Below are 21,449 nucleotides of genomic sequence, written 5' to 3' on the forward strand. Positions count from 1 at the left end.
GGGGGGGGGGGTGAACATTTTGTCTAGAATATGGCGCCATCTATGGGGCTTTGACTTAATGGCACGAGCATCGTCGACACGGCTGGACGACCTATCAGAGGGTGGACTCTCTTTGATATTTGGGAAAGCACAAAGGACGAACTTTTGATACCGAGCAGTACCAGTAAGAGAAAGATATATGTAGGCTTGCGTAAGGCTTATTTTCATCGTCCTTGGGTTTTTTTTATTTGGTCGTTCAGCAGCCGTCAACGATTTAAGACTGCGTGGGGAATAAGTAAAGTACTTTTAGTGGATGAAATGCGTTTTCAGCAGTTCTCGGTTCGATGAAAGTCTGGCTTCAATTGAGTGTTGTCGATGTGTACGTCACCAATAGTTGATATAAACGTTGTTGGTTGTACGTGCATCGGTACCAAAATATTCTGAAACACGCATTACATATATAATTTGTATATATTCGAGTACGTTTCTAAGAGCACGTTAACGATTATATTATAGGCGAATTTATAGTGGAGATATTTCCGGAGAAAGTGAATAAGCGCCGACACACAAAAGAAAAATGAGACGCGTGCGTCTGTTGTGTATAAATGCCTTTAGGATAGTTGTAAATCAATGTAAACGCGAAGTGCGCCCGATATCGAATGAATTTCACTATCGCGCGATTATGCCACAATGGGCCTTCGATTTTTGTTAACGATATTTTATCGTTCCTTTCTCTTTCCTTAATTTTTTTTCGTGGTTTCCCTTGTGATTCTACAGACAATGAAAAGTGAATTTTAGAAGATCGACAGATTACCATTATCTAATGTGTGATTTTCTTTCGTAAATCACAAACAGATAATGTGTCGTCGGATGGCGAAAAATCGTTGGTTGTAAAAAATATATTTCTTTGTTAAACTATTTTATTCTTTTTTTGCGTTTTTTTTCTTTTTTGCGATATTCTTGTTCGGAGTGATAATCGTTGAACGTTTGTGTTTCTCGCGTGGCATTTTCTTTAGTTAACACTTTTTTTCCTTCTTATTCCTAATGATGAAACTCATTAGTTAGTATCAATTTGTATAACGACGAATTTTGTTACGTCGAATTACGCAACCGTATGTTTTATATACACGCTGTATGCATACTGTTTATAATCATTGTTTTTAAAAAAGGTATGTAATAAGTTCGGATTTGTAAGATGTACGTTAGCATGGATTTTGCGGACACTGTGCAGTGCAATAGTTTGTCCCTTCTTTCTTCTCACAGAAGAATACCGGAACATGTCGCAAATCGTTTTTGAACATCGAATATATTATTACTACACAGATACGTGAATACTCGAAATCGATCTGCGACACTCGACCATCTCTGCGTTGATTAATTCGTAACAGTGTCGCCATGATTCTTCTATAAACTCATAATCAGTGCAGTCTAGGTGAATTCCTTGACTATGCCATTTTTAAGCTGATTTGGAAATATACCGTCTTAATCTGTTTCTGTCCCCATTCACAAAAGTGCTAAAAAGGAATTGGACGATCAATGTCACGCGTGCAATCATTTTTTCTACATTTTGTTTAAACTGACCACTTTTATACGTTTTGCACATATTATAAATTTAACGAATCATTCACAGGAATACCCCCTGATCTTTTTGTACAGGATAATAACAGATGCATTTGAATCCTCTGAGCGTCGCGGTGTTGCTTTACGATTCGTGCCGTAACCTGTAAGGGTAGCCGCGAAACTACATATTACGTAATCGATGATTGAATCATTGTACATATAAACATTTGTACCGTTCTGTAAACCCGGTAAGAGGAAATAGAAACAATGACGAAAGCGTGAAAAGCGATGCAAAGAGAAATCCAATCTTCCTTTCGAACGTCTAAACCGCCTTTCGAGGGAAATTTCTCGACGTGAGTCGTATTATCGCGTCGAAGAAGGACCATCTCGATTCGTGGTTTGACGCGTTCACACTGTAAATAGTCACATTAGCACCCTTAAAATAACTATGTATAAAATTTCATACGTTGTTTAGGTTTTTAGTACTAGTTATTCAAGATCAGTTACCAATTATATGAACAAATTGCAAATAAACTGCAGAAATATAATATCTTGTCAGCTCTCCTTTACTCCACTCCCTTTAATTTCAAAATCAAAGACTTTACACACCATGTTTTGCCGCTCGTTTTTAAATTGCCATTAAGCACCGGCTTTCGACAAACTACGTACTACGTCGTTAATATTCGGTAGCGATTGGATGATTCTGATTGCTCCATTATCTGCCTACGTAAGTCAACATGAAGGGCTCACGATTTTGAAAAAATTCATTCAAATGGTTCCTTTTTCTACAAATATCGATCTTTATTTATTAATATTTATTTACTAATATTAATAGACTTTAAAAAGGCTAAATTCAATTTCAGATTTTAGTCTAATCCTATATTCTACATAGCGTTTAGTTCTAAATCATAGTTAAAGACATTAAATTATTTCTGTAAAGGGTTCTTTAAAAAAGACTTTATTAAAATAAATGCATGATTTGTATAGGATACGAAAGGTTTAACGATAAAAAAGATAGTAGTAAGTAATAAGAAAATAAGATTATAAATATTTTAAGAAGTTTGATGGCATAAATTAGAAAGACACGAAGAATTTTGGTTATATTAGTTATAATCCCTAGTATATTAATATATCTTGATATCTGAAATTTGGTATAAGGAAATGGATTATGACGAAAGGAATAATTCTATATATTTCATTTTATTGTTTTTTTTTTTGGTACTTTTTTTTATTGAGAGTTGCGAATATATACAAAGGATGGCGAACTAATAATAACTATTACATTAGAATCAAATAAACAAAGGTTATCATGATAGTATTAACGTGTGTTAATATTCGTTTAAATAACATAATGTTCGTAATGATGTGTGTATCGAATTTTCAAAAGATGTCATTGCATACGCCACAAAGTGTCACATCGTCGTTTATTTATTCGTATTTTGCTCTTTATATATATATAATATATATAATATATATATAATATATAATATATATATACATGTATGTATATATATATTATATGTATACGTGTAGGATTGCTTTCGCGTCACATCGACATCGGTTTCGATACATTCGATCCTCGATAAAAAGGAAAGTTCGAAATCGAAGATCGAATATAGTGTCGAAAATTGCTGCGAAAAAAAGAAAGAAAAGAAAAACAAAAAGAAATCGGATCGGAAATACATGTAAAAATCGACTGGAAATTCGATCGGCTTATCCTGATTATTCTTTCTAAGATAAGTCTAAGAAGGACAAAAGTTCTTCTTTTTACGTTTAAAACGATAAATTAGAATTTAGAAAATAAGTAACTACTATATAATTAATATTTTTTATCTTTTTTTCTCATTTTTCTTCCAAATAAATAGTAACGCATTTTCAAGAAATAAACGAATTGTGATTGTGTGGTTTCACGGTTTGCGAATCGGTACATATATTTACCGCTCTTTTACGATTGGCGGTAAGTTTAAGTATGAAAAGTGGAAAAATTTCTACATCGTTTAAGACTCGCATCCGTGTTCGGCATTTTCGGCCGGGTTATGATTTGTGCGTTTCAATCGCGACAACATGAATTCACTCGATTTGAGAAAGGCGCGATTATTTGACGCAGATATAAAATCGTGTAAAAAAAATGTGAACACGTTTTCGTAGTTAACCGTAGTCGTCGATTGTATCATCAACGAGGATTTATTTCGATTCGCAATCGTGAAAACGTTCGAAACGATTTGAAGCGAGCAAATGATATACTTTCGCCTATCTTTCGTTCTATTTTCTTAATTTCAGTATTTCCATTTAATCGTGTTGCAATGTCGGTGGAGTCCTCGAATATATCATTAAAAAAAAAGACAAGAAAAGAGGATAAGAAGAATAAAATTCAATAGAACAAATCGTTTCGTACAAATATCGACTTCGCGAGTACGGAATATCGTGAAGTTAGCGAAGAAACAGCCGAACGATGTGTGCATCGTGTCTAGTTGACGCCAAATATCACTCAAATTCGATTTGTTCTTTTTTTTTTTTTAAATTCACAACATCGAGAAATGTTATCAATGTACTTAACGCGTACTTAATTTCTTGCTTCTTTTTCTTATTGCTTTCTTCCCGTTTGCATTGCCAACATCGTTCACGACTTTTCATTTCATATAATAAAATATCTTTTCCTAAGTATAAATCGATCGATCGTTTCAGCACTTATCGTTTTTCGATTTATACGCACCTGTCGTTCATCTCAAAAAATATTTCTTCACTGCAGAAACGCGTCGAATGATTTCTTTTAAAAATTTGTCAATAATTTGTCAAGAGAACATCGACAGTAATATGTAGATAGGAAATTTTTATGGATTCATGCGAAATTAAAAAAAATGTACATAGTGTAATCTGCAAAAATATGCAAAATATCTAAATTAAAGTGCTATGTATAATTAGAACGCGGATTTTTATTATCAATTTTATCAATTAAAGTAATGGAACATACGTAAATGTGTATTTTTCCCATGAAATGCTACGACAAATAGTTCATTTTGAATATTTTTTTTATTGTTACATGTTATATGCATTTTCTATATTAGCTTCGAATTTCCCATAAATTGTATAAAAATCCGCAACTTAATTATAATATTTAGCGTGTAAAGGAAATCTCTAGTTAGATTCCAATTCCATAATTGTGTTAGTAAAAATTTTCATAAAAATCCACAGCCTAGTAATAAACTAAAAATCGAACCGAATAACAGGGAATCTAAGTTTCTTTGTACGTAAGTACTACTGGAGTTTTTGTGTTTTCAATGTGTTTCGCCTTTGTGCATGCCAGAGGCATGCGCTGTCGCATCTACTGCCAGTAGAAACACCATTACACTTTGTCAGACGCTAATCATTGGATACCAATGCTTCTTGGCTCTTTAACACTTTTTGTGTGAACCTGCTACTAAATCATGTTGCGTGATTATCTTTACGTTAAAACCATACAGGGCATCCTAGAGTTAAACAGCCAAACTTGGTCAGTATATTTTATAAATATAACCAAACAAAAAGTGTTATACGAACATGGATGATTTAAAGCTTTGTTAAAAAGCTATAATAAATATATGAAATACAAGGAAAGGATAATATTTTGGCCTCCAATAGTTTTCAATTGCACGCAATTCGATTTTCACGCGTGCATAACTAAATAAGAAAAATATATCGGACAAAGCATTACATTGGTTCGTTAGAATGAAATGAACATCAACGTGATCTTCATAGGTTAATAAATCGAAATACTATCGTTGTCTTATAGCATAGTAATTGTAAACCCATTATTGTTCCCATTGTATTATATATTTGTATTATAACGTTTTAATAATGTTTGAAATGTTTATATAGTACTTTTTACTTGACTATACACTATACACATATTCGACTATGCTCATAGAATACAGCTACAAGATTGGCCTATTAAACGTAAAAGAATGTCTGGGACCACCCTGTATAATCCAAATCGTGGTTATTCTTTTGCTTTCTTTTCAGAATAAAGAAGAAATGTCTATTCGATTACATTTCTTTGAGGTGAAAATCATTCGACGATTCCTGCCGTCCCTCTCGACTACGATAATTACACTTTTCTTTTCATCACAAAAATAGAATTCTTAAAACTTAAACTCAGTTCACTCTCTCGTACACTGTTTGCCTTTCTCGCTTTTCCTCTCTCACTTCCCCTTTCTTTCTTTCCCGATACCTCTCCCTTACTTTCAATTTTCCTTTACGTATAATCGTACTACATACACTTATCGAGCGTTCATTTGCTGAGAAGTATGCAGTTGCTGTTGACAAAAATTAATTACGTTATCGGTTCATCGATATAATACACATTCGTCTTTCTTTTTTACGGTTCGATCGAATAATTCGAAAAAGAGTACTACTTAAATAATTCGCCATTGTCGTTAAAAACGTTGCATGTACCAAGGTCGATTCTCATTGTCGCGATAAATATTTGTACAATGTAACAATTCATTGACGCAATTTGGGCATACAAACGTAAACGAGCGTGGACGATTAACAATTAAAAAGTCTTGAGCAATCGATTTAAAAACGGTCGTACAATCCTCTCATTTTCTTGTATCGTACGTTCATTCGATACGTTCTTCTAACGTGCATTATTGTAACTTATGATGGCGCAGCTGCGATAATCAACACTCACGAAAACTCAATTTCAGGAAAAAAAGAAAAGGTATATTTTAAACGTGAAACTGCCATAGATACATTGACACTTACAATAATTGAAATACGCATCAATTAAATATAGTTGTTGCTTTAAAGAAGGAAAGAAATGGAAAAATTAGATAAAGACAAATGAAGAAAAAATAAAAAGAAAAGAATCGATGCAGTCAAACAAAGGAACGACCTCGCGATTCCTCCAATCACCGCCACGTTCACGAAGAGACACGTAACAAAGAAGGGCTGTAACAATTATTCTACAACAATAATCGTACTCCTTTGTGTTGATTGCATCAGCGAAGAAAGTGGGAACGAAACGGAAGGATTTGAGACTTCACTAATAGCAGGCAACGGTTCTGTATAAAACAATAAATAAGGGTTAGATATGCTCGATTACATGGTATATCGATTCGAACAAGATCACTGCTCTATACACACAAGCTACTACCATTATCAACGTATCTGCGTATTTTATTCCATTTTTTTTTTTATTTTTGGTCAACCGTCTCTTTTTCTCTCATTTTTTATCTTTCTCGATTCTGGAAAAAAGATCAAAGACTTAAGGAAAAAGAAAAGAAGAAAAAAAAGAGAGCTGGTCAACAATCTCGTTCAATCGAAATTACTAATAACGGGATTACGTAAGATTTAGAAATTACAATTTGACACGCACTGCACACAGCTCAGTAAATACTTATCTTCGTAAATTCTAAACGCCATCGTCCCGTCGATAACAATAATTACACTGATCGTGGGTTCGATCGATTTTAGTTCGATATACATATATTTATATTCATATTTATAATATATATATATAGATATATCAAAAATATCCTTAATAAAATAGAGCATTTTAATATGTATAACGTACCATCAAGTACTTTATTGTATTATAATTTTTATATACTAATATATATAATATATATATATATATTTATTTATAACACACGTTCAGTATTATATATATTTAATATACATATAATACTCGCGCCGACATTCTTTCCTATTGTTCACGCGCACATGCGCCACACAGTTGTGCACGACTATCCTGTACAGTATGTCCCATGCACGTGTATACGTGTGCCTGTGTTCCTTTTTACGTTTCACCACGTGAATTTTTTTCAGATTAGATTACGCACACCTCGAGTTCCTGGCCGTCTTCGTTACTTCGTCTAACAGTTACGTCGCTACAACTGTCCTTCTCACTTCATCATATTCAAATTCATACTTCGAAGTGTAAAAAGGATATCTTACAATTGTCATTTAATTTATAAAAAAAAAAAAAAAGGTTCAAAGACTAAGCGCTATACTTTAGTAGGAAGTTATATTACGATTTACTAAAGCATTACCGTGTCATTGTATGAATGTTCGAAGATATTGCGATATATTACAATATCAGCAGGTCAATAATCTCTTAGTTACAAACTGATATGCTATAATATAGTAATTTAAAAAATGTTTCTGGATTTTCGATATAAATCAGTGCTAATCTTCTTCGTCGATAATTATCAACATACAAAATTTGTTTTAACAATGATTTGATAAGTTAAAACGAATGAAGCTGCCAGAACACTCGAGCGAACGATTTCCGCCTGAACTCGACAAAATTCTTTCGTCCGTGCGATATAAAATTTATCTATCCGTCGATCTTCTTTGACCGTTAATCGTCCTAGCTCAACACAGCCAAAATGAAAATTTAAAGAATTAGAACGGATGTACTCTTGAACCGATTCCATTTCCGTACGAACCATTTTTAGTGAACACGTTAACTAGTGCATTTGGTTAAGCAACAATTAAAGATACAGTTACATATTTGAAAAAAAAAGAAGGTACGAGCAAAAAATGAAGCTAGTTAAATAACAAATAAAGCGTGAAAAAATTTTCAGACTATTTTATTCACCTTCTTTAAAGACACAGAATAAACAGAAAACGAGTTTAGATAATTTTAAGTAGAAATATCTGGAATTCAACGGACGTCACCGCCAGGCTAATCCTCTCGTCAATTTTAATCGGTTCAAAAGTGGGCTTACCCTCAACTCGAATGATTTCCAACGCTTTTTTTATCGTTATAGAATGCACCGTTCAACAAACAATGCTCGAGCGTTTCTCATTTCTAATTGCTCATTTTATTTGTCTCCCAGGCGCAATATCTGATCCGAAATGATATTTTTCAAGTTTCACTCTCTCTGCTACTACTATTTACAATCGATCACGCGCATTTCTTTAAGGCAGTAATAACATAACCTCGAAACGACACGCGACAACCGACTGCATACGGTTTGCGTGTCCGAAGGAGGATTTTTCTTCTCTTTCGACAAACATCTTTTTTCGATTTGTTCTTTCCTTCACGCCCTTTTACATGACGACTTCATACAGAAACAAAAACAAACAAAATGAAGAAAATGAAAAAGAAGAAGAAGGAAACGGATTCATTCTGCTTGTTTCTCTCGCTCTTTCAGTCTTTCGCTCATTCATTCGTTAACCTTTCGATCTTTTATCTTGTGTATCTCTTATCAAAGGAGTTTCAAAATCCTCACATTTCTCTCAAACTCGCGATCGTTTTACACGATTAATGAAGGAATCTTGCATGATAATTAAAATTCACCGTGTCCTATAATAGCATTAGAATTACCGATAATGAAATAATTAATAATATAATAATAATAATCAATTACAAACTAGAAATAATTATCAGTTATGTACAATGTAATATAATGATATTATAGTAACGTAATAAATAAGCTCGAGGCGTAATAAATCTACACCTACTTTATAGAAATGTATCCATCAATTCATACGACAAACGTTTAGCTTTCTCGCTCAACGATCGCCCCCTGATTAATAAGAATTAATTACAAGTGATCATTATGCTACTCTCCGATGAGCAGGCCAAAATATATATATCTATATATTTTTTTTCCTCTTTTCTAATGTACAATTGAATCTCTTCGGGTGTCATTATTTTGTTTCGTACCTTACTCACGGCAAAAAAGGTCACGTCCTATCTTTTATCCTTCTATCTCCCTTTCTCTCCAAAATTCCGCGATATTTCTTTTTTTTTTCACAGGTAGACAAAAATATATTCGGCGTACGGAGAAAAATCGTAAGGAAATCTACACCGTGGCGCCAACCTCGCGGGAATACGCGCAATATCATCTCGACACGAATTTTCGACTATATCTCCATCGGGATACGCGGAAAAAGGAACGAACTACCGATTTGAAAGTGCTCTTTGAAGCCTCAAGGACCTCCGCGAGACCTTCAGGTGTAGATCTCAAAGAACGCGTGGGACAGATATGTCTCTAGCATGAATTGTTTTCTTTATCTAACAACAGCAAGGCAAATCGTCAGCTTCTTCTTCATTTCGTTCGTCGGGTATATGTTCTCACTTATCCTATTCGACCGTTCCTCGTGAAAAAATTCAAAGAAGAGCTGTATTTCTCAATCGAGGATTGATTTTTCTGTTTTAGATTTAGAACATATAAACGAAGAAACAAAAGGGGGTGAAATCAAAGCTCCTTGATTCATAAACTTTCAAGATATATGTACCCCCTTCTTCTTTTCTCCTTTAAACTCTTCACTCGTTCGAACGATCGTTCGTTTACCTTCTTTATCTTTATTTGTTGTTTTCTCCTTTTGTTCGTGTATATATATATGTATGTAGTATACATTATGTATTATATATATATAACATATATATGTATGCAGTATATTTTATATATATATATTATATATATATAACTATATGTATAACGTGTGTTTCAAGTCCGTTCAACATAGTATACTTTGTCATTTAAAAACTAACGACTTCGTTCGCGACATACATTTTTTTAGGCACTTTTCCTTGGAAACAGGTCTTTTACCATGTTTCGCCATATTTTTTTTCACACTGATGCTTTGGTTGTTAATGTACAAGATCGTTAACGATTTTAGTTAATGTTCTTTTCTTCGCTGTTGTATCGTTTTTCCGACGAAACTGAAATGATGTTTCTATATATATATATTATCACGACATATACGCATGCGCGTATGCAAATACACGCAAAATATGACACGTATGATCGTTCATCGTATAACCGTATTTTCTTTTGAGCAGTGCAGAGTTTTTCTTTCGCGTACACTTTTCCATTTTTATTTTTTTTTCACTTTTTTATATCCTTATAAGGCAAATATTGTCGCTTCTCGCGGTGAGCTAGCCTCCACAAAACTTCCTCAATACCTTTCTTTATCTCCCGCGATCGGCATCGAAACGCAAAATTCGATCAACAGTTCTCTCTAGTTGGTCCGTCACGCTCTGCCGATCATTTCCATTTTATTTTACAAACACTCTGCTTTTCACTCAGGATCGGATACGAACCCTTGTGTACATTCTCTCGTCTGAAGGAATTAACATCTATAATTTGTTTACTTACTGTTTACCCCTATTTGTCCACTTGTTTCATTTCTCGGTTGGTCTAGTGACCGTTTGCGGTATCACCGTCAGCGACTTCGGTATTTTTGGCAATATCGGAATCTGGTTTGACGTCTTTGTTGTCACCTGGATTGATTTCGGTAGGTTCAGGTTGTGCAGTAAGTTTTGCGTCGGACTATTCTCGTTTGCCAATGCGCGAACGTCGCATATTAACGGCTCGAAGTCACTTCTGCTCTGCCGACTCAGCATCTCCTGCTGCATTCTCAGATGCTTCTGAAACTGTGTGTGCGCAGCTATCTGCGCCTTTTGATACTGCGTCGCCGACTTCACGTTTGCCGAAGAACTCAAATTACCTGTCCCGCCGTTTGAACTGGTCGACTGTTTCTCCGTGAGCATTTGTTGCTTCTGTTTCTTTAGATTTTGCAATCGTTTGAACTCAGGCTCGCTTAAGTGAAACACCTTACCACCAGAAGAAGTTGGCAGTTTTTGACCGTCCTTTCGTTTCACGTTACCGTTCGCGGAGTTGGCGCTGGTAGATGGAAGGTTTAGTCGTTGCAGATTAGGGGGTGGTTTCTTAATTATCGACACTCCAGGGTTTAACTTCAGAACCCGCGGAGGACTACTTTTTATAGATTGTGTAGTACTAGTGGACGATGGCTGTTTAGGAGTACTTGTGCTTGGTAAAGAATGCTTATCCCTTTCGAGAACGTAGCCGCCACTCAGACGACGAGAATTGTGATATTCTGAGGCAATCGGTTCCATTATTGGCTCGTCCATTTTCTCTGGACCTTCGTACGATATTAGACGATTCTGCACAGAAGTCGAGTAATTAATGGCATTCCGTGATGCATTCGGGGCTAACACCAAATCACCGGATCTGTAATATTTTTCCAGAAGTATCAGATGTCTGAGAAACGAGCTCTGATTCCCGTATGGTCTCTGTAGCTCTTGCCAGAGGAGTTTCGTGTCTCTGTCATATTGTATCATAGTGGCACACTTTTCCCAACCTTGAGGCGTTATTTCTCGAACATTTGTAAATTCTATATTGGCGTGAAGGTTCATCTCCTCCTCGCCAGGGAAAAGGGTACGTACACTAATGGAAGGATTAGCACCGAGTCTCTGTACAACCGGTGTGATGTCATTATTCGTCCTTGGCCTCTTTGGCAATCTGGTTAGCGTCACCTCCTTGTCCATTGCAAGGATCTCGACAACCTCGTTGGGATTATCACAAGATATCATTGTATCTGATGTTGTGTATGGGTGCATATCAAGCAGCTTGCGTTTCTTCAGTTTCTCCACGGTGCTTTCAATACCGAGGAACTGCACGTCCATCCCGACGTTTTCGTCGTTCAAGTTTGTCTTCGCGGTACGGTTTTCGTTGTCCATCTCGGAACTCGCTTCCTCGTTTTTGGTAGGTTCTGGAGTAGATTTTTCAGAGGCGGAATTCGTCGTACCATCCGGAGACTTGGAAGTTCCGGTCTTAGGTTGAGTGCTACACTTGGTTTTCTTCCTTTTGTCCTTGTCTTTGTCTTTGTCTTTAGTCTGATTCTGAGAAGAATCTTCGTCTTCATTTTCCAAAACCTCAATGTCGTGATAGTGTAAGATTCTGAACATACAAAAAGAATAAAAGATAAAGATATAAAGACATAATAAAAGTAAAAATTAAATCTTGTAAATGTATCAAGGGAACCATACCTTTTCCGATAACTCTTGAAGAACGACTTATGATTCGTGTTCATGTTCTCTACATCCTTATACTTCAACTGCAACTGTGTGAAATATCTACACAATTTACAAGCGAAAGTACCGGCCGCCAGAATAACAGGAATCCCTTGTTGTCCAAGCAACTGATTCAATTCCTCAGTCTCTGCATTAGCTAGTTGATGAGTGTGGTTTCTCGCCAACCTACGTTTGCATAACGCACAAGTCAAGAATCGTTCGATCTTCGAGTAATGGCTAGCGCAGAACGACATGGACGTGTGTTGACTCGATTCCCAATCAATGTCCACCTATATAGAAAACACATTTATCACAGATATTTGTAAAAAAAGTAATAATGTAACTGTAGGTATGAAAGTTTGATTAAAATTGGATTTTAAACTTCAGATTGCATTATTTTTTTACCGACTTATACTGGTACACTAACCTGTTTTTGCAGACCAGCTTTTATCTTGAGCAACCATCGACGTTTGACATGATGTCGCGAAGCATCTCTACATTCGCGAGCCGAGCACTTGGACACCATGAGTTGTCTGTGTTGTTTCTGTGGCTTCGTTTGCATATTTGTTGGACTTGTATTTGCCTAAACATGAAGAAATTTTACATAATAAGATTACATATTCAAAGACCGATTAGATGATACTGAAAATTTTATAAATCAAGCTTCCACCTTTCTGTCTACATGACGGTAGCAAGCATCACATAAGCAAGAATCCTTATTCAGATGTCTTTCTATAATTAAAATCTTTTTCCGTCTTTCATCGGACTTCATTTGAGCAAGATGCATCGGTGTGTCCAAAGAACCGAATTTTCCAAAGCAGTAACAACAGACGTCTGCGCACAAGCGTCCAGGATGAATAGAGAAAGAGGAGGACTTCTCTGGAATAACAAGAGACTGACGATCCTTCGGCGGTGTGTCTTCATTATCTTCATCTGTTGTGACAAAACAATAAATAATCCACAATTATTACAGAGCTATACAACATTAAATCTGATGTTCTGATGATGAAGTGAGAGCAACTTAATTGGAAGATAATAGGAAAGTTAGAGAATAAATATAATTAATGTTGAAGCAGTAGCGCAAAGTAACATGCTTGTTATAGAAGACTATATAGTTGTTATGATTTGCGGGATCCTTTTTTTTAGGTGATTTATGAATTAAAGAACTGCTCGATACTAGATAGTAACAACATCGCGATTAGGGAAATAATCGTGCTATAATAAGCAAGAGCAATCCGTTAAAAAAAATATCAAGCGGTTCTTTTCACAATGACGAGAACGTGTGTTTTAAGCAGAAGGACAAGGAATGATTAAGAATGTAGTTATTCCCGCAACCAGGATTACCGCAAGAGTGTCTGTGGTTAGTAGAGAACTTTCGGTTCGCACCAGAACTGCTATCTCCCCAACCACTGGTTCCAAACTGAAAAATAAAAAGCAATATGATAAGTAAATGATTAAGTTCATCTTATTCAATGTATATTAATTTATCACATTTGTATAAAACATACCTCCTTCTGAATAGTGTAAAAATTCTCAGGTGAATCTCCTTCGCCATCTCCACGACCCTGTTTCAACACCATTTTCAATGGTGATCTTGATCGCCTCTTGTCTTTCTCCTTTTCTTTCTGAACACGGATTACAGTTTTCAGAGTACCTGTGTACTGTTCCTTTTTGGCCTTTTGATGGCTCAACCGCTCAGCAGCCTTTTCCAGAGATTCCAAACCGAGAAGTCTCAGAATCGACTCTTTTTTCGCCTTGTCTTCTGGTGTTTCCAAAATCTTTGGAGTAATATTAATGCTGCTAGAGGATTCACCAGACGTAGATGTCTCATCAGAATCTTTCTGTGATGTTTCTGGTGTTTTTACAGGTTTACAATCGGCATTCAGAATGTCTATATTCCCTGACTGCTTGGTCACATGGTTCTCAGATAAATTTCGAGATAATCTGTTCTCACATCTCTTTTTACTAGGCTTTTTCGTGATAATTAAGTCATTTTCTGATTTGCTTCTAATACTATCTGTGCTGTCCTGACATTTTTCCAAACTTCCCCTAACTCCTTCTGAGAAACCTCTGAAATTTGTGGCACATTCTGTTCCGTTTTCATATTTGTTTAAAAAGGATCGATTGTTCTCATTGATCTTTGCTACCTCATTGTCCAATAGTGTCTCCTCCTTATTCTGTTGATCGTATCTCCGTATTTCCCGTTTTGGTCGTTTATTTTTTAAAGCATTTAATTGATCCTCTTTGCGTTTCTTCACCTCCCTGCTGCGTCTAGTGCGAGCTTGACGTTCTAACTCGATAGTATCTGTTTCAGTGCTGTTCTGAGAATCATCTATGTCATCTGTGATCATTTCACGAGCCTTTTCTTCCAAATCCTGTGTATCTTCCTCATTATGAGAACTCTGCAATATTTGAGAACTTTCCTCTTCCGTTTTAATTTTTGGAGCACCTTCGATGCGTTCTTTGTTACAAGATGCTTGTCCCTTTTCGAGCTTTTTCGTTTTATCGCGAGCTCTTAATACTCGTTTCTTGTTATCATCGCCAGCAGATTTTTGCTCTTCCACGCTATTGTCTGATATTTCTATTTCTTCCTTTACTATAGTTGTATCATTATTCTCTGAATTATCCTTTAACGAAATTACTTTTTTCTCAGTATTATTATTACCAGCGTTATTGTTATCTGTATCATTACTCGATTTACATTTCTCGTCCTTTTCATTCTCATCTATATCTTTTTTTATATCTTCGATAGGATTACACGCATCGCTAGAAACAGGACTCGCGGTGCATTTAAAGTTCGTTGTGGAATCGGAAGTAGGTGGTACTCTGCAATTATTCTTGTCCTTCTTTGCAACTTGTGTTGCTTCTGACACGCTTTCTTCAGATTTTTCAATTTCTTTGGTATTCTCTATTACCTCGGGTTTATTCTGTGCATCGCTATTTTCTGATTCATCCACTTTGGCAAGACTTATTTTCTGTTTTTCAATATCTGTGATACGTAACGTACTAGGTAATGGAGAAATGTCTGTTGTAGTTTTGCTTGCTGATTCTTGCCTGTATTGTATTTCGTTCGTGCTCGTTTGCAGTTGATTGCTAGATTGATCCTCTGTTACCAATCTTTCTACTTCCTTAGAGATACTTTCTAAAGTCTCTACATCATCAGATTCCACATTTGCAGAAATCTTGGCCTCATCTTCGATTGTTTGATCTGTTTCTGCTTCCTCTTCTGTAACTTCTTCTTGTACCTGCTTCGACACGATTACCGTGCAAACAATTGAAGATTCTAAGCTAGCCGCTTTATTTGTCGATTCGTTCTTAGGTGACTCGTCATTCGAAGCAGTTTCCTCAGAAACAAGTTTACTGGAGTTCTCCAAAGACTCTTCACAGTTTTCAGACTTTTGGGCTATTCTATTTAATACTCTACCTAATTTTTTAACAGTTTCGTTGTTTTCGAGATGACCTTTATCCGTTATTTTCGGAGATTTTTTGCTAAAACCAGATCTTTTACCATCATCCAAAGTCTTTATTTGATCGTCTATAACTTGTTCCACGTCCTTTTTAGACTCCTCTGCCGAATTAGAACTATCATTCGATTCCTCCTGTTGATTCATAGCTTTGCAGGTGCTATCATTTTTCTCTGTTATCTGTACAGAACCTGCTTCAGAAGCATTATGAGGGTTGCAGCTTGCATCATTGTCAGAAGAATCACTCTCTTGTACGTTCTGAGAATGTGTTTCAGCTAGTTCAATATCACCCATGACTAGTTTTTCAATTTCTTTGGCAGTATCGGCCACTTTTGGCTTCAGTTCAGCCACTGAATTTTCTGAATTGTCCGATTTAATCTCATTCTTGGAAATAGTAGACTTATCCTCGTCTGTATTGTCCTCCAACCCTAATTTCTGCGACTCCGCGCTCAGCGGTGCAATTATCTCCTCGATTTTTGGTACTTCAAAATTTTTATTCAATCCGAGACCCTTCTCCGGCCCAAAGATTTTACTCTCGATAGATTTGGCGATCGTAAGCTTGATATTTTCTATCATTTGATCTATCTGAGACTTCGGATTACCGTCCGACTTATCCGTACCATAAAACGAATTGACCGTCTTCTTCATATCTATGTTTAAACTACTTCTTCGACCCTTAGATTTGTCAGAAAGTTTCGCTAAAATATTATCTTTCCTAACTTGATCTAAATTACTCGTTTTTTTCAGCTCTTCTTGCACTTCCGCGTTTTTCGGTATTATTCGTGTATATTCGCCTTTGGTATTATCATTTTTTATTTCGATCTCGGTACTTTTGGCCTTAGTTTTCGAACGAAGAGTAGGTCCAATCTCGGTTGTCCTATCTACTCTATCACTATTGTTATTATTTTCTATTTCCGATACAATTTGCGAACTGTCTTCGAAATTTTTTAGTGTTTCTTGTTTTAAGCAAAGTTCATCTTTAGTTGATACCATAACCGTCTGAGAATCGTTACCGCTAGATTCAGAAAAACAAGATTCGGTATCGATATTACTATCTGCGATATTATCCATGGAAACTTCCGAACCAACAGGGTCATCCGAATTCAATCTTCGACGTTTTTTAAGCTCCAAATCGGTAGAGATAACAGAATCCGCCTGTCGTAACTTGCCATTCCGCAAACTTCTTTGACTAATCGATGCGTTCGACCTTTTCCTCAATTGAATTGCACTTTGAACAGATTCTGTTTCCAGATTCTCCCCATCAGAAGAAATTTTGATATCTTCACTGTCTGGTTCTTTTTTTATCTCAATATCCGGGACTATATTCTCTTCTACTAACATCTTTTTCCTCCTTGTTACTTTCCCTTCTATTTTCTCTGTTATTCCTTGCTGATTATCTATTTCTGAGTCGCTCAACATTGAAGCTATCACTTCGTCTATGGTAAGATCTATAGAACTCTTGGTGTCCAGAAGTGACTTTGAAACTCTTATATTAGTGCAATCTATATCCCTGGTACTCTTTCTTCCTTTTGTATATTTAATATCACCTTCTGACTTTATGAAAGTGTCTTTCTCTTTGATACTATTTCTTTTAAATCCCGAAAATTTGGTTGATTTAACACCCCTAGGTAAAGAATCTAAATTTTCCAAGCTTCTACCTTTCCTATTAAGTTTTGGACTACTCTTGGTACTGGATCCAGCAACTGAATCTGTATCTTTGTCCACAATGTCCTCACTCTCCAATTCGCTACTTTTTGGTATAAACTTGGTCTTTTTAGTCCTGAGATTGTTCTTGGCACTTCTATTACCTCCTTCTGTCCCTATACTTTCACCCTCTGCTTCGTTTATGTGGTTCTCTAAAGTTTTTGTGTTGATATCAGATGTCTTAGCACTGTTTTCTTCCGATAATTTGGCTCTTTTAGCTCTCACACCCTTCTTAATATCAGAAGTTATTCTGCATAAATTTCTACTGGTCACCTTCCTTGTAACTTTTGACTTAATTAAATTGGCCTTTGTTACTCTTAGCTTTTGTTTACGTTTAAGATTCCTGAGAACCTTTTTACGTGGAAGGGTTGCCTCTAATTTTGGAGGAAGTTGACTACCAGTCGCCACAGCCTCTATTATGTCCCTTGCAAGTTGCTGTTGCTTTAGATTCGACAAAGTTTTGCCTTTTCTACTTTTAATTTCATTCGATGGCAAGCCAGAATCATTATTCGCCTTCTGTTTTGCTTTGGAAGGCGCTAAGGGTTTCTTTTCCCTGGATGCCATCTCACTTCCACCCACATTGGGCTCCTGCAATTTCATTCATAATATGAAATTGCAAGCAGGTTACTGATCAAATGATAATTGCTATTACCATTGTAGCATTCAGAGTAATTTGTCAATTCTCCTATTAATAAAACAATATATATTTTAAAAGTGAAAAGAAATCTTGGATTTATTTATAATATTGTACTCTGAAAGATTACTATATATTTCCATCTTTAAAAAAATGATCAAAACATTGAATTAAAAGTTAACTCTATCTCTTTTTCTATCCAAAAAATATTTATACAATGGCAATAAAAAGTATTTACACATACCATTATCCTCCAATGAAATATTCTTTTATTAGGTATCAAATTTTTCGAATTATGTAAAAATGTTACAAAATAATATGAAATTTAATATACATGGATCTAATTAATTAATATACAAACGCTGTAATAAATACAGTGATATGCAAATACTTTTTGCAGCTGTTGAATATATATATATATATATATAGCAACTATAAAAAATATTTGTATGCACCCCTACTTTCCAATAAAGCATTCTTTTATCAGGTTCCACATTTAATTCCATAGCATTAAATTTTTGTAGCCATACAAAAGTACAATCAAATAACATGGAATTTAATACATTTGAAGTCAATTAATTATTATATAAATACTATAATAAATACAATAGTATACGAATACTTTTTACAGTTGCTCTCTCTCTCTCTCTCTCCACACACACGCGCGCGCGCTCGCGCGCACGCACACACGCACACATACACACGCACGCACACACACAAAAGCGCGCGCGCGCGGCAAAAAGGATAAAATTATAAATGAAAAAATATACCTTTCCTCTTTTAAGCAAGACAGGAACAAATTGACTGTATACCAAGTGGAAAAACTACATAATTCGTCTTAGATGTGAGTAGGTGAGCGGCCGGCCGGATAGTGGGGTTGATAGATGCGGCCCTGGCGGTCAGAAAAATTACGTGACAAACTTTGCATTTACACGGATACACGGAGCGCCTCTTCTCGGTCAGGGAATATCACTTTGAAATATTTACCACGATATCTCAACAATCACCTAACGGATCCTACAAAATTTCGCCTCGGCGGAAAGAACGGATCACATATTAACTGCCCATGATAAAAATTGGGGTTTAAGCGGGCGAGAATCATCGAAAATCACGCAACAAATCATCGCGAAAAAATCGCCACGAATAAACAAAAGGTCGGACCCGATTCAAGATTTCCAAGGTTTACTGCAGGCTTATTAAGAGGTTATCCAGAGAATTTATAATTTCGATACTCGATTCGTCGATTGTACTTACCTCTGGAACGAAAAATCACAGTAAAAGAGCGTGGTTTTTGCGGGAAAACGCGGAAAACAATCCTGTGAAAAACACAGTCCCGTTGCAGGGTGTCTATACGATGTCCCACTGTTTTGAGGCTACCGCCACCTGACGGTAGAACACGCGACCTCTCCCAGGTCCATAGCCCATTCGTGCTAATTCATCCAGTTATTTTCAATGAATTCCACCCTTCTAGCTTTACGCAACCCTGTTTCCGGTGCACGTTCGCTTAACAAAAAACTTATACTTACTAACAAACCGAAAAACTAGTCGAAAAAAGTATGATATATACTGACAATACTCCAGCGAAATTTGGAACAACGCGGCACTTCGAAATCTATATACTATTTCTGATAACTTAACCCCGCGTTATTTGGCGAATTTTACAGAATCACGATCGCTCAATGACACGTTCGTCTATTAGGATCGAGACCGACCGAGATGATCCTTCTACTGAGAACGAAAAACGGTAGAAATACGAGCGCGTCGCTGGGAAATATCCGATCTGGCACGAGAACGAAAAGGAAGACGCGCCCGTGCGCACCAATGGCGGCCACCGACCCTTATTTACTCAAGTCAAAATGGCTGCCCTTCGACTTTTCACACGCTCGAAACTTTCCACGATTATCCTCTCCTATTCTAATGAACTTTATTCATCAAACGGAGTTTTGCCAGTTATTACTCAGGTATTTTACGTTAATGTAGTTTATTGAAAATAATATTAGGAATAATATTATGATAAGCTCCCGCGAAAGCTCTTATACGTTTCCATAATGATTACTTTAGAGATAAAGCAACGAAGGGCCATGCTAGACCCAAGTCACGCGAGGTATTTATGTCTGCGGTTTTTATTTACTTTTATCTTTGAGGAATTTTGTTTTGCTCCTTTTTTCTAATGTCAGGAACGCTCGTACATAGATCAACAAGGTATTTTTGCGTTTGCGAAATTTTGTTGTAAATCTCTATTGTTTGAAAGATAGGAACGTAAAGATTAATGGATATTCTGAAATAAATGTTGAATAGCAAAATCTGTTGGAGATGAAAATATTGTGCAAAATGAAATGTACGCCATATTATTCTGAAGAAAAATATATGAGATAAATTAAAACATATTTAGTAAAATTTAGAAACATAGACTTCTTTGGAATGAAGGCTGATATATATTTGTGATAAAATTTTTATTTATCTGGTTTTACACAATGACCTACAAATATTTATATAACCGTAATAACGATATTAAACAATAATGTATCATTGGAAAAATCATTTTACTTCTCATAATAATCGTTATGTATGATTCAATTTTAATGAAAAACTTTATGTGAAATATATTGTGTTATATGTAGAAAAGATGGAGCTCCTACAATAGTTCACCCAAATATACAGACCCTTCAAACTATACTGATTATGAAGTATCAAAAGATCCAAAAGAATGGGAATATGTAGAACGTTTACTCAAACCAAAAGTCATACCTACTCCTCACCTAGAAAAGAAGGAATATCCATCTGGGTGGAAACCACCTGTTGGTAAGTTGTTTTCAGTAATGTATTGATATATCTGTTACAATAAAATTTATAATAAAATTTTCTATTTTATTTAATTATTTAATAGCCAAACCACATGAATATCCATACTATATACAACGTACAAAAAATTATATGCAACCTGTTTATCTTGAAATTAGTCAACGAGGATTACGAAGATTGACTCTTGTTCGTAAAATTCATGGAGATATTTGGGCATTAGAATCGGAATTAAAGGAATATTTACAGAAAAAGGCATGCAGACCAATTGGTATTCGTACAAATGAACTGTTGGGACAAATTGTATTCAGAGGAGATTATGTAGATATTGTTAAAGAATGGATGGATGAAAAAGGGTTTTAAATATTATAACTTGTAAACAAGCGATATTTTGTAAATATAATATAAAGAACATTTTGTTATTGTAATTATTTGTTGAATCTTGAAAATAAATAATTGAAACGATCTTTGTGCTCTTTTAGAATATTTAGAATAT

General features: G+C 35.6%; 2 protein-coding genes across 4 annotated transcripts; one reads left to right on the forward strand and one right to left on the reverse strand.

The window, feature by feature from the left end:
- Positions 1–5,889: 5,889 nt before the first annotated feature.
- LOC105680486 lies at positions 5,890–19,848 on the reverse strand. Of its 3 annotated transcripts, XM_024366267.2 has the most exons (9): positions 19,726–19,848; positions 19,409–19,657; positions 18,925–19,046; positions 13,861–18,108; positions 13,697–13,772; positions 13,023–13,285; positions 12,780–12,935; positions 12,329–12,642; positions 10,661–12,239 (listed from the first exon to the last, which is right to left on the reverse strand). In XM_024366267.2, exons 4-9 carry the CDS (start codon positions 18,082–18,084, stop codon positions 10,661–10,663), a joined length of 6,612 nt encoding a protein of 2,203 aa, XP_024222035.1. In that variant the 5' UTR covers positions 18,085–18,108; positions 18,925–19,046; positions 19,409–19,657; positions 19,726–19,848. The 3 variants fall into 3 exon arrangements, with proteins under 3 accessions (XP_012238553.1, XP_033175622.1, XP_024222035.1); XM_012383130.3 differs by lacking the exon at positions 19,726–19,848 and having other exon boundaries at positions 5,890–12,239; positions 13,739–13,772; positions 19,409–19,620; XM_033319731.1 differs by lacking the exons at positions 18,925–19,046; positions 19,409–19,657; positions 19,726–19,848 and having other exon boundaries at positions 5,890–12,239; positions 13,861–18,120.
- On the forward strand, positions 19,809–21,419 carry LOC100743252 (probable 39S ribosomal protein L49, mitochondrial). Its single transcript, XM_003487792.4, has 3 exons — positions 19,809–20,115; positions 20,776–20,956; positions 21,042–21,419. Exons 1-3 carry the CDS (start codon positions 20,011–20,013, stop codon positions 21,314–21,316), a joined length of 561 nt encoding a protein of 186 aa, XP_003487840.1. The 5' UTR covers positions 19,809–20,010; the 3' UTR covers positions 21,317–21,419.
- Positions 21,420–21,449: the final 30 nt, after the last annotated feature.

This window comes from Bombus impatiens, unplaced genomic scaffold, assembly GCF_000188095.3.
Source record: "Bombus impatiens unplaced genomic scaffold, BIMP_2.2 scf_0203, whole genome shotgun sequence".
In the NCBI taxonomy this organism is placed as follows: Eukaryota; Metazoa; Arthropoda; class Insecta; order Hymenoptera; family Apidae; genus Bombus; species Bombus impatiens.

Excerpts from the sequence above, each read along its gene's own strand:
- LOC105680486 (XM_033319731.1), bottom strand. The coding sequence starts at position 18,120 with ATGAAATTGCAGGAGCCCAATGTGGGTGGAAGTGAGATGGCATCCAGG. Across the intron at positions 13,286-13,696 it reads TAACCACAGACACTCTTGCG|ATGAAGATAATGAAGACACA; the intron begins GTAATCCTGGTT and ends TTGTCACAACAG. Across the intron at positions 12,643-12,779 it reads AAGCTGGTCTGCAAAAACAG|GTGGACATTGATTGGGAATC; the intron begins GTTAGTGTACCA and ends TTTTCTATATAG.
- LOC100743252 (XM_003487792.4), top strand. The coding sequence starts at position 20,011 with ATGGCTGCCCTTCGACTTTTCACACGCTCGAAACTTTCCACGATTATC. Across the intron at positions 20,116-20,775 it reads TTTTGCCAGTTATTACTCAG|AAAAGATGGAGCTCCTACAA; the intron begins GTATTTTACGTT and ends TGTTATATGTAG. Across the intron at positions 20,957-21,041 it reads TGGGTGGAAACCACCTGTTG|CCAAACCACATGAATATCCA; the intron begins GTAAGTTGTTTT and ends ATTATTTAATAG.